General features: G+C 39.9%; 1 protein-coding gene across 3 annotated transcripts; it reads left to right on the top strand.

Moving 5' to 3' along the window:
* Positions 1 to 7,821: 7,821 nt before the first annotated feature.
* On the top strand, positions 7,822 to 15,974 carry LOC120569285 (histamine N-methyltransferase A-like). Of its 3 annotated transcripts, none has more exons than XM_039817106.1 (7): positions 7,822 to 7,864; positions 9,108 to 9,248; positions 13,590 to 13,644; positions 14,395 to 14,502; positions 14,689 to 14,819; positions 15,267 to 15,360; positions 15,508 to 15,974. In XM_039817106.1, the coding sequence occupies exons 1-7, from the start codon at positions 7,838 to 7,840 to the stop codon at positions 15,858 to 15,860; spliced, it is 909 nt and encodes a 302-aa protein (XP_039673040.1). In that variant the 5' UTR covers positions 7,822 to 7,837; the 3' UTR covers positions 15,861 to 15,974. The 3 variants fall into 3 exon arrangements, with proteins under 3 accessions (XP_039673040.1, XP_039673042.1, XP_039673041.1); XM_039817107.1 differs by lacking the exon at positions 7,822 to 7,864 and adding an exon at positions 8,861 to 8,972; XM_039817108.1 differs by lacking the exon at positions 13,590 to 13,644 and having other exon boundaries at positions 9,108 to 9,249.
* Positions 15,975 to 16,446: the final 472 nt, after the last annotated feature.

The raw sequence follows: 16,446 nt of genomic DNA, 5'->3' as shown, positions 1-16,446 counted from the left end.
ACTGTAGGCATGGCCTCAGGAGTGGGCCTAGATGGTACCCTCAAAATTTCATAAAAATCGGACGAGACGTTCATGAGAGATAAACTTTTTGTACTTTTAGCACCCCCTAGTGGTAGAGTTGGGCGATTTTTTCCCCTAAAAAACGCGATTTACAATTCGATTCGATTTTTTCCCCCCCTTCCATTTAAAACAAAATAACTGCGAACTGTAAATATATTTCAAAATATATATTTATTGTATTTAATTAAAGTGCATCAACATAAACAAAATTGCAAAGACAAACCCTTTCTCTAACTGAAAAGTCACTGTGCAGTGTGCAACAAAGATTGTTAAACATCCAGATTATTTATACTGTATTTGGATTGAGCTAATAAAACAACAAAAAATCCTGAGGTAACTCTTGAATTGAGTTGAATTGAACATGTAAACAATAACACCATTCTCCACAGGGATGGACTGACAATCTGTGCGTTCTGGAAAAGTCCATAATTGACGGCCGTCGGCACAAAAAAAAGTCTATTAAAGTGATATTAACAGCCATCAGCAGGGGGCGCAAATACAATCACTTATATGCTACGTGTAAAAATAAAACTGAAGAAGAAGAGTTAGAGTCATTAGACGTGAGCAAAGAACTTCTAATATATCCATAGACAGTATATAATGGACCAATAGACCCCGTTGCTCTGGACGGAGACCAGTGAAGGCTATTAGAAGCACTTTTCCGGTGATCTCTTGCTTTACTGCGCAGCCTCCAACTGACAGAGACAACGTAAATGTGATGTGAGCAACGTGTCTGAAAGTTGGAAGTCTTCTGGTAGCTGTGCCGAGAGAAATCTCAATCATTCCCAATCTTACAGAGACGGAGAGCGTAGGTATATGTAAGGAGATAACATAGGCACAGGCTAATTATTGATCACTAACATGCTAGTTAACATTAGTAATTAAACCTAAACAGCTAATGGAAGTCCAAACTGCCTGCGAGCTTCTCCTGTACTATACGGTAATTCCTCTACTGTGCGACAGTAAGTCACTTGGATATGACGCAATCGTTAGCCTATTTTCACAAAAACATCTGCTACGGAATCATAACGTGAGGTACAAGGTAATGGAGCCTTTTATAAATTTTCGTGTTTCTGTAGAAATAAACAATGGACAAATAGAGTCTTTAAACGCTTCAGATGTAAAGTTATTCGCTGTCAAGTGACGTAAAAACAAAATGGCGGTCAGCGGAATGCTAACGGGAGGTGATCGCTTTGTAGCAACAAAGCGATCCCATGGGAGGTTCGAGTTCTGAAGCGAAGCTTACCCCCTTGAATATATCTGTTGGTACACGATCCGTTCTGCCTGCACGATCCGTTCTGCACATGCGCGACACATGCGCGATCCGTTCTGCACATGCGCAAAATGTTCGCGCATGCGCTGTTGTACGAGGATTCACGACACTGCACGATCTGTTCCACGCTTCCGGTCGACAGCCAAGCTAACGTTAGTTACACTTCCGGTCGACAGCCAAGCTAACGTTAGTTTAGCTAACAGCTAATTCGGCTAACCGCTAGCTGAGACAGCATGTAATAACTTTAAAAGACCCTCAAAATAAAACTTGAAAATAAACGTTAACATATATAACAGCTGTTACGTCAGTTCTACTTTACTTGTGCTCATTTAAAATACAATCACTCAATATTTGTCTTTATTGTTATTACTGTAAAGTCTTAATGTAGCTGTAGTCTGCTTCTCCCATTAAGGTTGACTTAACGTTATTTTAGACTGAATCTAAAAAAAATGGCGGTCAGCGGAATGCTAACAGGAGGTGATGGCCAGGTAGCAACAAAATGGCGCCATAGATGGCTCGAGTTCTGAATCGAAGCTTACCCCCTTGATCAAGAAGTGCCACTCCCTCGTTACTTCCGGGTTCTGAACTGGTTGCAGTTCCACCAGAGTTCCATATAGGGGGCGCTCACAGGCCAGTGCAGAATGAATGGGACTCTATGGAGCTATACCCCTCAAAATCCACTTTTCTCAGGATATCATTTTTTGTCTAGTAATTTGAATGTTGCATTCGAAAGGGGAGGCTAAAAAAATACACACTGCTGTGTGTTAGATTTTTTTAAAGTCACTTTTTTGTTCTAAAAAGCCTTTTAAAATGTCAATGACGTCATACACATATACGGCCAGAGATACTGCTTTACGGCAAGCTCTGAGTCGCTTCCTTTGTTCTCTCGAGGCATCGACAACACAGCTGACAGGTTAGGCTCTCCCTGTTAATACATGTGCTAGAAAGAGGTTTGCTAATGTTTTAAAGACCACACCGAAATATTCACTCTGATATTCAGGCTCTGCTTCGGATGCCGTCAAGCTGGATCTCCGATCGTAATCACTCCTTCACTGACCAATCAGCATTCATTAGCAGAATGCTACCGTGTTATGGGCAACAACGACTCACCCTGTAAGAAATCAAAAGGACATAAGTACTCGTTCATTCAACTTTCGACCTATAACACATATTGAACTTGCAAAAACTACAATCAAATCTGAGGTTTCTCAACGACAATCAGGCGAAAGAGACAAATTTTGCCGTCTAGCTCCATAGAGTCCCATTCATTTTGCACTGCACCGCGATCACCCCCAGTGGAACTCTGGTGGAACTGCAACCAAAATCTGGTACAATGGGGCTGGATAGGGAGTGGAATGGCTTTCCGTAGACCGGCTTTGACGTGAGTTAATTTCACATCCACAATATTGGTAAGTGCCAGGAGCAGGAAATTTATAGGCTCCCCTGCCTTTATCCCTATCTTAGCGAATTGCATAGTCAGCTCAACATGAGTGTGCATCATGATTATGAAAATTATCGTGCCATTTAGTGCTGTCAAACTTAACGTATTTAATAATTTCTGTTAGGTTGATTTGAAACATTAAACGCGTTTCGCGGGTTGACCGCGATTTCACTTGGTTGTATACGAGAGGTTGTAGTGAGCTCACTTTTGCTGCTAGGATGAAGACTATGGTATTAAATTAAACGGGAAAACATCAGGCATGCATTGGTACCACTCTAAACGTGATAACAAACAGGGAAGGGGGCTAAATAATTCACCAAATTTAACCAAAAGTTTAACCAAAAAATCCTAGCTTGCTCTTTCTGTCTGTCTTCCATCAGAGTGCAGTTTTTCCTTGTCTTTCATATTTGGTTTACTATTGTGGAACGGGCAAAGACCTGGTGGTTGTTTGTGAAAGCTTCACAGACAACATTGATAGGGCCTAGTCATCATCATTTCACAGCCTTAATATGAATCAAAAGTGTAATGTGTCATTGAGAAAATATTAAATAGGTTATTCAATGCTAATTCTTTAACACAAAGCAACACGTTATTAGGGCCCGAGCACCGACAGCGAAGGCCCTATTGAAACTGAAGGAATTATTGTTTCTTTCTTTCTTTATTTCTTTCTTTATTTCTTTCTTTTTTTTCCCGTCAAATGAATTGCCTTTTTGAGGGGCTTAACATATTCAAAACCTCACCAAATTTGGCGGTCGCATCAAGTCTGGTGAAAATTTACGTATTTTAAGGGTTTCGGGAATAGGCACACAAAAATGGCTCGCTAGCGCCCCCTAGAAAGTTAAGAAAATTGAGCCCCTGCAGTGCGTTTAACGTAGACTCACGAAACTTGGTACATATATGTAACATGTCAAGATGTACAAAAAACTTCATTAGAGCTATACCCTAAACCCAACAGGAAATCCGCCATTTTGATTTCAAAGTTCGAAATCAGTGCGATTTTGGCCATTTCCACATGTCGTACTTTAACAAACTCCTCCTAGAGATTTCATCCGATCAACTTCAAACTCGGTCTGTGCCATCTTAAGACGTTAAAGATGAAAAGTTGTTAAAAGAAAAACTTTTCGTCATAGGGCGAAAAGCCCCGTGGTGGGGCGGCCATTTTGTGCGTTTCGCCGCCGAAACAGGAAGTGTGTGTAACTTGAGTCTATGTTGTCCTACTGGCTCGAAACGTTTCAGGATTCATAAGAGTCCAACCCTGAGGACAAATAAAGGCCGATATTTACTTAAAGTCATAGCGCCCCCTAGCAGCAACAGGAAGTAGGCCTAAAAGTCAAGGTGCTATACTTTAACGAACTCCTCCTAGAGATTTCATCCAATGGACTTCAAACTTGGTCTGTACCATCCCAACACCTTAAAGATGAAAAGTTATTAAAAGAAAAACTTTTCGTCAGACGGTGTGGGCGTGGCGTGGCGGCCATTTTGAGTGTTTAGCAATGAACAAAGAAGTTGTTGTAACTTGAGTTTATGTTGTCGTATCTGCCCGAAATTTCTCAGGATTGACAAAGGTCCAGGCCTGAGGACACCTACAGGCCAAAATTTACTTTTGGTCATAGCGCCCCCCGCTGGCAACAGGAAATGCGCCTTATATGACAAACATCATCCGATTTACATGAAACTTATAATGTGTGGTCTACATGTGATACTGAGCCGCCCCCTATACCACGCCCACTTACTCAGGCCACGCCCCCTTTCATAACATTTCAACCGTTTAAGGTATACCTGCTCGGGAGCAGGTCATGTTGGAGATTAGAGATCATCTGGTGTAAAAGCACCGCCTACTGACTCGGTTGATAACGGCGTCACCGTTCTTAGAAGATCCGGTGGATCTTGGTGCGCGAAGAGAGAGAGAGAGGTGCGCTCATAAAAGTTAAAACATTTAGAGACCGACGACCCTGTTAACATTCCCTGATGGGTATTTTTTATGAAAGATATAGATTTTCAGCGGAGGGAATTATGTATAGGCTATTTGTCAGCTTGTTGAGCCGTGTATTGCCAATGCGCGCATCGGTTTGAATTATGTTTTTAAATTTCTTATTTGCTCTCACGATCGCTTACCACTGCCAGGGTTGCAACCGATAATATAATAGGCTAAAGCAACAGCAGTTTATGGAAAGCACAAGTGTAAGTATGGTCAGATATTGTGTCTGACTGATGGGGAAGTGATATTAAATATTATTATGATAAGCGTCACGCATTTACAGCGTCACCTATTTTTTTGCCAGCTTTCCTTCCTGTTTTAGGAAGCAGCGACTGTATTGCGTTTTGCCTGTAAAACCGTGTCTGTGTTCTTCATGTTTATGTAGAATTATAGTTTGCTCTTATATAAAATATGCGGCTCTGGTAGATGTTTGCGATTGTTCATGCTGTGCAAACATCGCCTCTTTTATGTGAACGTGCGCACCGCTGGATTGGGAAACCCTGGGTTGATTGAACTAGTTGATAACCACCGTCGACTGCGGCTGTTCGGTTAGGTGAAGCCAGGTAACTGAAAAAAATCCAGGGCATGTTGATCTTGATTCGTAGTACAGGCCTCTGTGAATCAGCTGAACATGTTTATTGTTTTTCTGTGCAGGCCTTCAGGTTGTAGGTGTAACAACACATCAAATATTAAATTGCATTTTGTTCTGTATGTTTGCAAACTTGGATTGAAATACATTTGAGGTGTACCTGTCAGTTGCCACTGCTGGGCCTCGCCAAAACATCTCACCCAAGTAGGCCTGTAACAATTGCAAATTTTGCTGGACAATTAATTGTCTTAGAAATAATTGCGATATAATTTTCCCTAATAGTGAAATAATATTGTTTTTATTTTTTGTATTACTTTTTCAAACAAAGTAGTTTAAATGAATCCCAGGATACATCTTTTGTTATATCACACAGATACGCAGAGCCTACAAAGTAAACCACGCCTCTTTATTATCATAAAACATTGTATCTTTTGCTTAAATGAACAAAAAATTGATAATGGAACATTTATTTCTGTCAATAACAAACAAAGCATTAATCATAAACAAAAAACAGAGCATGTTTAATTTAGATGGCTACAGCCCAGGATGTTTGGAGTTGCTATGGCAACAAGTGACAGCTGCCGTTAGCATAGCTTTAGCTAAACAGTCTGACCAATAATAACTATATAATTACAATTTGGCACATCTAAACAAAATCAACAACAATTAACAGTCATACCCCTTAGGACCTTAGCAAAAGTTAGCAAACAAGTTGTTCTGTACAGATTACAACAATAAAATCACAAATCCCTGTGGAACTACTTTAGCATAATGTTAATGAATAACGGCCATCTCCGGTACAGCGTCATCATTTACGGTAAAGTTACTAATTACACAAAGCACCATCGTAGATTAAACACCACAGACGGACTAACTACATTACTTAAACACATGTAAAGGTGCTTCTGTGAATTTTTTACGTTCGAAAGCGGACTGGACTTGCAACTGTGGGTGGGGCATCCTCTGCTCGAAATCCATAGTATTGTAGGCTAACTAACGTTACTGTTTGGTGATGCTACACCGGTATTGCAAACGCGTTTGATGGATCCAAACAATAGTGTGACCAATCTCATAAAAAAAGCTCTAATTGCGGTTATACAAAATAACCGTGATTATGTAAAAAAATTGCGGTTAGACAATTATTTAATAATTGGCCTACACCCAAGCCCTGTATTTTCTTCTTTTTAACATCTATATCCTCAGCTTGCAAAACATGCAAAGTCATATCATGCATTGTAAAATGCTATCTAAACAGATTATCTGGCAGTTGTGTGTCAATTGCACAACTGTCTTTTCTCAAAACCTGTATCTGGCCCTGAAGATGTGTGTCGGCCAGTATAAATGTGTGTGCTCACTTGAGCAGAGTGTGATCTGTTGGTCAAGGATCCTTATCTGGGATTTGCAAGTCATACACATGAATCAAAGAATTTTGGTCATACTTAACCATTTTTCATTTTTTCATCTGTTTGAATCTGGTGGTCTGAGCTGAGTAAATGCTGTGTCAGTGTCTTCTGTTCATGTCACCTTGTCAGTCAGTCTCAGTCCATGGTCATATTAGACAAGAGTTCTCATGCTGGTATAGGCAGATACAAGAGTCAAACCATGCGTGAAAAGGCACCAGAATACAGGAAATGATCTACTCTGTTAAAAATGTGCCCCAAATAAATTGTCCCACCAACATTTTAAATGCTTCTTACGGCTATCTATTTACTCCTGTTCTGTACTGAAGTACATTGATTTTTATTGTATTACAAAGTGCTTTATATAACTAAATATACAAAAATAAGAAGCAGCAGTTATCTCGGATATAGTCTGGATTATTTTAAAAACAATTCTTTTAGTGTGACTTTTTCCTATAGGGCTAGCAATAGTAATATGGCATCAGTATTGTAAATTCTTTTCAAGCTAACTTTTTGAAATCTTATTTTTTCTTACTGCAACTCTCAACTTACGGTTACAGATAACTTTTTAGTTTTGTTTTAAACCATTTTTATGGTCTTTATTATGACAAGGCATTCTCTGTTATGAGTTTAATGTTTATGCAAACAAAAACTTGTGGTGTAATAATTTTAGTGTATGTGTCGGTACCTTTGTAATGTGCTCAACATTTTGAGCACATTTTAACTATACTGCCATAATACTGATAACCGTGATTATTTTGGTCATTATAATTGTGATATGACATTTTCATACCTTTTCATCTTACAGACACGGCAGGAATTTCCGAAAGGATAATGCACAAACTATAGCCTGGGTAAACCCTGACGAACTTCCGGCAAATTTGAGATTTGCTCTGCAGGTCAGTCTGGCGAAGAGCCCATTCAAACCCATTTCCAATGTCCTCAAAATTGAGGCACCAATCACAACCGCTGAGGCGGGCTTTACACCAATCACGACCGTTGAGGCGGGCTTTACACCAATCACGACCGTTGAGGCGGGCTTTACGCAGACGAAGATAGCGCAGCAACGGCGAGCAGCTTTTTGTTTACATTCAACATGACGGCCATGAATGGCGAGGTGCAGGTCAGTCTGACATATGGCGATTTCATGGCGGTCAACGTTACAATTAACTGACAACATAAGTTATACGAGTTACAGTTCTCAAGGACGCACGCACACACGGACAGAGACACAGTCTCTTTTTCCTTTCTCTCAACTTTTCTATTTGAGTGGCGTCCGTTGGTGACGCCCCTTTGGAAATGAACTGTCAATGAACCTTTCCCAGACCCACTCTCAGTTACAACTGAGAAGGGTCTGGTGTCAACTAGGCTACACAAACTAACTAAGTGTAACTAACATTAACATTAACCCTTGTGTTGTCTTCCCGTCGACCGTGCGCTTGTTGTCCTCCTGGGTCAAAATGGGTTCAAAAATGAACACTTTTTGACACTTTTTCCGACATTTACATTCCTTTCTTCGACACTTTTGATTGCTTTTTTTTCTATGTTTTTGTCGCTTTTTTAAACGTTTTTGATGCTTTTGTTACCCAAGCACCACTAACACCAAGTTATTACCACTAGGTTTACACTTATTTTGGAATTAATGGACAATAATCTTCATTTGTAGGAAATTATACCTCATTTTTTAGTTAAAAAAGCAGAAATTATGAAATATTTAGACTAATATTAGAGGAACGTATGTTGATGGATAATCAGAGACTTCAAAGAGTCAAAGTTTAGTCAGAATACAGTTTTTTTAAATGCTAAAACTTGAATAAAACATCAAAAATTTTATAAAGGAAGTGATCATGAATTGTACGTGTGAAGAGCTTGTATGGAATCCATCTAATTTTTGGGTAATTTTTATAAATAAAAAAAAACATATTTCTGATTTTGACATTTTGAAAACGATGGAAACTGGACCCAAGGACAAAACAAAATCTGAGAATTACTAAGATTCCTGTAAACACTGATAGGGCTGATTTCACAATCACCAATGGAATACGCCATGAATAGGAATCTGATAGCAGAGCTGCAGTTGGCTCTGGTAGGCAAATCCAAAGTTCATGTTTTCAGGCTATCTCATTAAAAGCAAATATAAGGACAGCCAACCAGTGTAAGGGGAGAGTATCTCTGCAACTTAAGAGTGGTAGAACAATCGTCTCTCTGTATTTACTCTCCACATATTCAAGGTAATTGTTGAATACTTATAACAATGCACGATTGATGCTTACCATGGGAGTAAAAGTTCTTTTTTAGTTGTTTTTTCAAGGATAAATCATTGCAATGTGATTCCTTTTCCAACTGCTATGTGTATTGTATTGCAGGAATCAGTCATGGCTGCAGAAGCAAAGCAGACTTGTTATGAGGGCAGTTCTGTCCAAAGCTTTCAGTTCTACCTGGAACATTCGGGAGAGCACGAGGCCATTCTCCAGTGTGTTCACAACATCCTGCCAGGAGAATTTAAAGGTACAAGAAAAAACGCTCGGAGTGCTACACTGCACTTGTTTTTTAATCTTTTAACTATTTATACTACTCACATAGACTTACTAGGGGTTGTGGGTACCTTTTTTGTCTTTTTGTGCAGTTTGAAGTAGGGCTGAACGATTTTTGAAAATAATCTAATTGCGATTTTTTCCCCAAATATTGCGATTGCGATTCGATTATTTTTTTAAGCTCTTTGTCTTCTGTATTATTCAACAAAGAAACAATAAATCATTGTATAGTATGAACAACACACAATTACACACTTAAATAACAGTTAAATAAGTAAAAACACATACATACATACATATACATATATATATATATATATATATATATATATATATACATACACACACACACATATTTTTTTTACAGTGCACAGAGAGGAGCTGCCTCCAGCCCCTCCCCCTCGTGAAGTTGCGTGCCGACACCGTCAACATTGCACTTGCTCAGAGGGGCTATCGTTACGTTAGTTGCTGTGGTCTTGCCGTGGGATTAACTGTACTAATAAAACCGTTAAAACACCGTGGCCACGCTGCTGTGAAAGCTCCCCAAACCGTCATTTATCAGTCTGATTGTTACCCCTCTCAGTGGCAGCTCCTCCACCCATATCTTTATATCTTTATAACGGAGCTAACCGCTAATCAGAGCTATCTCGTTGCCAACCGAGCCTTCAGTTCTGCGTGCCTGTATCCATTAACTGCATGTATGGACTCGAGCCCAAACAAAACCCTTCATTTTATTAAAATGGCTGTAAAAGTTTTAAACTTCAACTCAGAATAGTTTGAATGACAGAGATCAGCTCAAGGTACAGTGTAGCGTTAGCGTGCTAAGTTGATGCTTTCTCTGCGTAGTGCAGACTGATTTGCTCTCGCGAGTCATCAAATCGAGACCAAATCGCAGCCTTTGCGATTAGGAAATCGCATTTTAACATATCGCGATATTATCGCAAATGCAATTAATCGTTCAGCCCTAGTTTGAAGACATAGAGATCATTTAGCTCATTGACTTTAGTTCTTACTTCATGACTTCTTTTTGGAAAAAAGTTGGAAAATGTTCTTTCAAAGGGAGATGATATTGCCTATAATTTCATTCAAGTACAACACTGGCAGTAGTGCTGCAGTAACAGAAACATTAAGGGCCCTTGTGTTGGTCAAATGTCAATTTTCCAACTCTGATATGATTTTTATTGTTGTTGATGGCTTTTTGAATGATTACATTAATTTGAATGTTGTACAGAGTTTAGGGCACTCTGTACAGTGTACAGAGTAATGGTGGATTCTTACTAGGATGTACTGTACTTTCTCATTTGATGAATGTAAAGTCCTTTTACATTACATTACATGTCATTTAGCTGACGCTTTTATCCAAAGCGACTTACAATTAAGTGCTTTCAACTGTGAAGGTTCAAACTCCAGACAACAAGTAGTAAGTGCAAGTATAAGCAAAGCTAAGTGCAGGTTCAAGATTTTTATTTTTTATTTTTTTATCCGAGGTGTAGTCGGAAGAGATGTGTTGTTAGCCTTCGGTGGAAGATGTGTAGGCTTTCGGCCATCCTGATGTCGATTGGGAGCTCGTTCCACAATTTGGGAGCCAGGACAGTGAACAGTCGGGATTTCGTTGAGTGATGAGTTCTACCTCGCTGTAAGGGGGCAGCAAGCAGTTTGGCTGATACAGAGCGAAGTGGGCGGGTTGGGGTATATGGTTTGACCATGTCCTGGATGTAAGCTGGGGCTGATCCATTCATGGCCCTGTATGTAAGTACTAGTGTCTTGAAGCGGATGCGGGCAGCAATTGGTAACCAGTGAAGAGAGCGGAGGAGCGGTGTAGTGTGAGAGAACTTGGGGAGGTTGAAGACAAGTCGAGCTGCTGCGTTCTGAATGAGCTGCAGGGGTCGGATGGCACATGCAGGCAGGCCAATCAGGAGGAAGTTGCAGTAGTCTAGACGTGAGATGACTAGAGCCTGAACCAGAACCTGAGCCGCCTTCTGCATTAGAATGGGACGTATCCTTCTGATGTTATGCAGCATGTATCTACACGATCGGGTAGTTTCATCAATGTTGGCAGTGAAGGAGAGTTGGTCGTCAGGTGTCACACCCAGGTTTCTAGCAGTCTGGGTGGGGACTACCACAGAGTTGTCAATTGTTATAGTCAGGTCTTGGGTAGGAGAGCCCTTCCCTGGAAGGAAAAGGAGCTCAGTCTTGTCAAGGTTGAGTTTCAGATGGTGTGTGGACATCCAAGAAGAAATGTCAGTCAGACAGGCCGAGATACGTGCTGCTACTTGAGTTTCAGACCACGGAAAGGAGAGAGTTAGTTGGGTGTCATCTGCGTAGCTATGATAAGAAAAGCCGTGCGACTGAATGACAGACCCGAGAGAGTTGGTGTACAGAGGAAAGAGGAGGGGACCCAGGACTGATCCCTGAGGAACCCCAGTTTTGAGTGGGCAAGGTTCTGAGCTAGATCCTCTCCAAGTTACCCAGTAGGTTCGGTCTGCCAGGTAAGATGTGAGCAATGAGCGCGCAGAGCCTGAGACACCCAGATTCTGGAGTGTCGAAATGAGGATCTGGTGGTTCACCGTGTCAAAGGCAGCAGAAAGGTCCAGAAGGATGATGATGGAAGAGAGAGAGGTTGTTCTAGCGGTGTGAAGCTGCTCAGTGACAGCAAGGAGGGCAGTTTCTGTTGAGTGACCAGCCTTGAAGCCAGACTGGTGGGGATCAAGAAGGTTGTTCTGGTGGAGATAGGTAGAGAGTTGATTATAAATGGCCCGCTCAAGAGTTTTAGATAGAAATGGAAGAAGGGAGACGGGTCTATAGTTATTTACCTCAGAGGAGTCGAGTGTTGGTTTTTTGAGTAGTGGGGTCACTCTTGCCTCTTTGAGGGCATCGGGGAAACAGCCAGTTGACAAGGAGATGTTAATGAGATGGGTGAGGAAAGGAAGAAGGTCAGGAGTAATAGACTGGAGAAGATGTGAAGGGATAGGATCAAGGGGGCAGGTGGTTGGGCAGGCAGAGGTAATCAAAGTAAGAATTTGATTTGGAGATAGAGGGGTGAAAGAGGAAAGAGTACTGGATGTGATGGATGGTAAGGTGATGTCAAGAGGTGTGGTGGAGAATGAAGAGCGTATGTCATCTACCTTTTTTACAAAGTAGTTGACAAAGTGGGTTGGTAGGAGGGAGGAGGTGGACTGGGGGAATCTAGGAGGTTAGAGAAGATGGAAAAAAGTTTTTGGGGGTTTCGTGAAAGAGGATTCAATTTTGGTTTGATAAAAAGAGCTTTTTGCTGCAGAAATGGAGGTAGCGAAGAAGGAAAGAAGAGACTGATAGGTAAGCAGATCATCTGGAAGTTTAGATTTCCACCATTCCCTCTTTCTATACAGCAGCAGGATTGATATGTGCTTTCCATATAAGTCTCTAACTCTAGTTACTAAGTGGTGTGCATTATTAGACTTAAGGGGTGAGATACTAAATTTTTTTAAATGTTTTATATTGTTTTTCTTAAAGAGAATGCAGAATGTTTTAAAGTAAAAAAATATTAGCAGTCAGGCCAATAAACTGCCAAATTATTGGTATTAATCAACATCATAATGACACCTATTTTAGTTATTACATAAACATTGTGTTACCTTTAATACACTACTTTTACACCTTACCACTTGTTTTGACTTTTATTACACACAAAGTTACAAAACTGCAATTTATTCTGTTTCTGTTACTCTGTGTCAGAAATACTGATAGTGATTCTGGATTTGGGATAGGATACCTCTTAATGTAACCTTTCAATAGAGCCCTGAATGATTAATGTAATTTCAAGTGTCCAAGGGTAGCAGTCTTTTTAGTAGTAGGTATGTGACCATCGTTACCAAGGGTCCTTTTAGGGTCACCAAATGTCCGTTTTCGGAAACGCCTAGACATATACCCATACAAAAAGTCTCATACATTTTATGAGATATTGTTATGAGATTTCAAATGGGACTAGGTAAGACTACTTGCTGTAGCCCCATTGCGTTTTCAGGCTAATAAGTTCCAGCAATAATCATCTACAGGCATTTTTCTATAAAAAGAATTCAGGCGGACATAAAATCATTATTTTCCAGTATATTCAAACTTCTATTACTCAAAGCCAATAGCACTTACAGAGATCCTAACTCCTGGAGAAGAAGCCTGAGAGTGTTACTTTTCAAAAGAAACCATAAACATGCATGTAGAAGAAATGGTTCAAGAACAGCTTCCAATTTACTGAGTGTTAAAGAGTTAAGTGCTAATTGGGTAATACATGGCATTTATTTTTCTATTTTTTATTTTCCATCTCTCATGTGTTGATGCAGAATTGGAGCAGGTAAAAGCAGTCTGGATGTTCTTGGTGTTGGAAGTGGTGGAGGTATGTGATGAGAACTGGTGACTGTTTGAACACATGTTGTGGTTTGTAGAAGTAGTTCTGGCTCAGTTACTAACTATAGTGCGTGAAGGCAAAGATCAAGTGCAAAAGATTGCATTATTGTGTGATCTATGTGTTAAAATAAGCATTTTTTAAAGACCAGAGGGAAATATACTGTTCTATGATTTAAAAAAAAATAACCAGTGAATTTGACTTAATTTTCCACAAAAGTCAGATTTACTGTAATCAAGAACTATGCAAATCTACATATAGTAAATGTCCTATTTATATACAGGATGTACGGAGTTTATCAATATATCAAAGCTGCCCATATGAACATTGATTCAGTTTTTTGTTGCTGTAATCATTCCTTCTGTTCATACTGACTAAAGAGATGTGATTTCAGTGTAAGTGATGGGGGACAAAATCCACAGACCCATTTCTGTGAAAAAACTACATGCAAAGGAAGCTAATATGACTTATGCATCCAAACTTGCAGTCTTTTTTTTACAAAGTTCCCTCTTTGTGTTACTCTGTTACTGTAGTTCAGCAAGGAAACACTAACTGGGAAAACACAAGGAGGAATTGTGTCCTAAAAGACTGTAACTCTGATATGACTGAGTCAGACTACTTAAGCCTCATACACATTTATTCCTAACAAATACCTTTTGGTGTGTGAGGTTTTTACGTTGAAACAGCATTACACTGAGGCAGTAGGATTTCAAAGTCTAAAGACTTCCTGTTTTATTCCAGGGGAAATTGATGCCCAGATGCTCACTCTACTACAGTCTACATTTCCTGCTGTCCCGATCACTGCTGACATTGTGGAGGGCAGCTCTCAGCTCACCGACAACTTCAAAGGTATCAACAATTCAGAATGCCACACAGTGAAAGGTTGTTATATCACTTTTAGATTTGTATTTTTTCTTTGTCTTCTTCACCTGATCATAATCTGCAATTACGTCATTAGGTTTGTTATATACAATGTTGTCATAAACTGTTATGTGTTTATTTATCTTTCTCTGTTTCTTTATGTCCAACTTATAGGTTTGGTAGCAAAGACCACCAACCTTCAGAAGATCCCATTTGCTTGGTATATCATGCACAGTGAGGACTATGAGAGGCAAGTCAAAGAAAAAGGAGACATGAAGACTTTTGACTTCATACACATGATTCAGGTATTATGAGTTTGCTTTTTGGACATTCAATTTAAAAATTATGACATGACAAGTTGATTTTGGGTTCACTTTCTGGCCTCTGAGCCTTGCATGTTCTCTCCATGTTGTCCTGGGTTAAAGTGAGGCGGACTTAAGATTACTGTGAAATGTTGGTAGAATGTCAGTCTTACTTTGTGTATGCAATGACATTTATTTAACTCCCAACTAAGTACTCAGCTGCTGCTTGAATTCATTGGGGAGCAAATCAGCAGAACCTTTTCTGCCAAACAAAAGTGGACAAAGATCAGTGTTATAAATAATCGTATATACTGTATCCTCTGACATAGCCTAAATCTCCATGACACAGCTACAGTGACTAGAAGACGCTTCAAACTGTGGGTTTGAGTGGATGCAAACTTCAATCCAAAAGGTTAAATTACAGGTTCCCCACAACTCTCTCCTTAACAGATGATCTACTATGTGGATAACCTCGCTGACACCATCAAGTTCTACCATAGCCTTCTGAAGAACAATGGCAGGCTTATGATCATCATTGAAGCAGGTAAGTAGAACTATGTTTTCCATACTGCTTTCTGCCCTTGTTCTCTTCCTTCTAATCTGTGTCTTAACTGAAGAGCAAAGACATGGATCAATCTGTTTGCCGATATATTTCTTCTGAAATTAATGTATTTAATCTCACAATATGCAGCAAACGGTGGCTGGGACACCCTGTGGAAGACATACAAGAAGGATCTCTGTGTCGACGCCATCCAAGAATACCGCTCATCAGGAGAGGTAATTGCCTGCCTGAAGAGCCAGGGTCTGAAATATGAGGAGCACGTGATTCCCAACAGCTTCGACATCACTGAGTGCTTCAATCCAAGCAGCCAGACTGGTAAACGTCTGCTGAATTACATGACAGCGAACGATAACTTCTACCAGTCTTTCTCCCCAGAGATCAAAGGAGGCATGTTAGAACTTCTCAGAAACAAGTGCAGCACTGAAAAAGATGGCAGGGTATTATTTAACAGTAATATGAGCTGCATACTTGTTTATGCTTGAGTGTGTACTGTACAGTCTTGCATTTACTTTACCTTGCCATATGCTGAAGTGCAGCATATTTGCTTGTTGCTAAAATCAAGTTTACCATGTGCTGTTGCATTCACCTCATTTACTCAAATGATAAATACCAGTTGCTATTGGCTGATTAAAATCACTTCCACATTACACACATCACATTACACACACATCATCGGGAAAATCCAGTAGCATTCGAGTAACCCTGGAAACCTTTTCAGTTTGTTAACTAAAGAGATATTTCAAGTTTAATATCATCTGTAAATGAGTGAAATTAATTAAATCAAATTCTATCACATGAGAAGATTTGCTTCGTATTTATCTTTTTTCCATCCAAACTTGTCCAATACAGCAATTGAGTTGCCAGTTAGAGTAAATTGGTGGAATAGTGTGTCATTTTGATGATGAATTGAGGCCACTCTCTGGTCTTGTCTTGTACAGTAAATATGGAGCTTAAGCCAGCAGCTGGTTAGCTTAGCTCAGCATAAAGACTGGAAGCAGGGGGAAGTCTGGCTCTTTCCAAAGGTAATCAAATCCACCTACCAGCATCTCCAAAGCTTACTTATTTACA

The sequence above is a fragment of the Perca fluviatilis genome, chromosome 12, assembly GCF_010015445.1.
Source record: "Perca fluviatilis chromosome 12, GENO_Pfluv_1.0, whole genome shotgun sequence".
NCBI lineage: Eukaryota > Metazoa > Chordata > Actinopteri > Perciformes > Percidae > Perca > Perca fluviatilis.
This window is presented reverse-complemented; position numbering and strand designations above follow the sequence as displayed.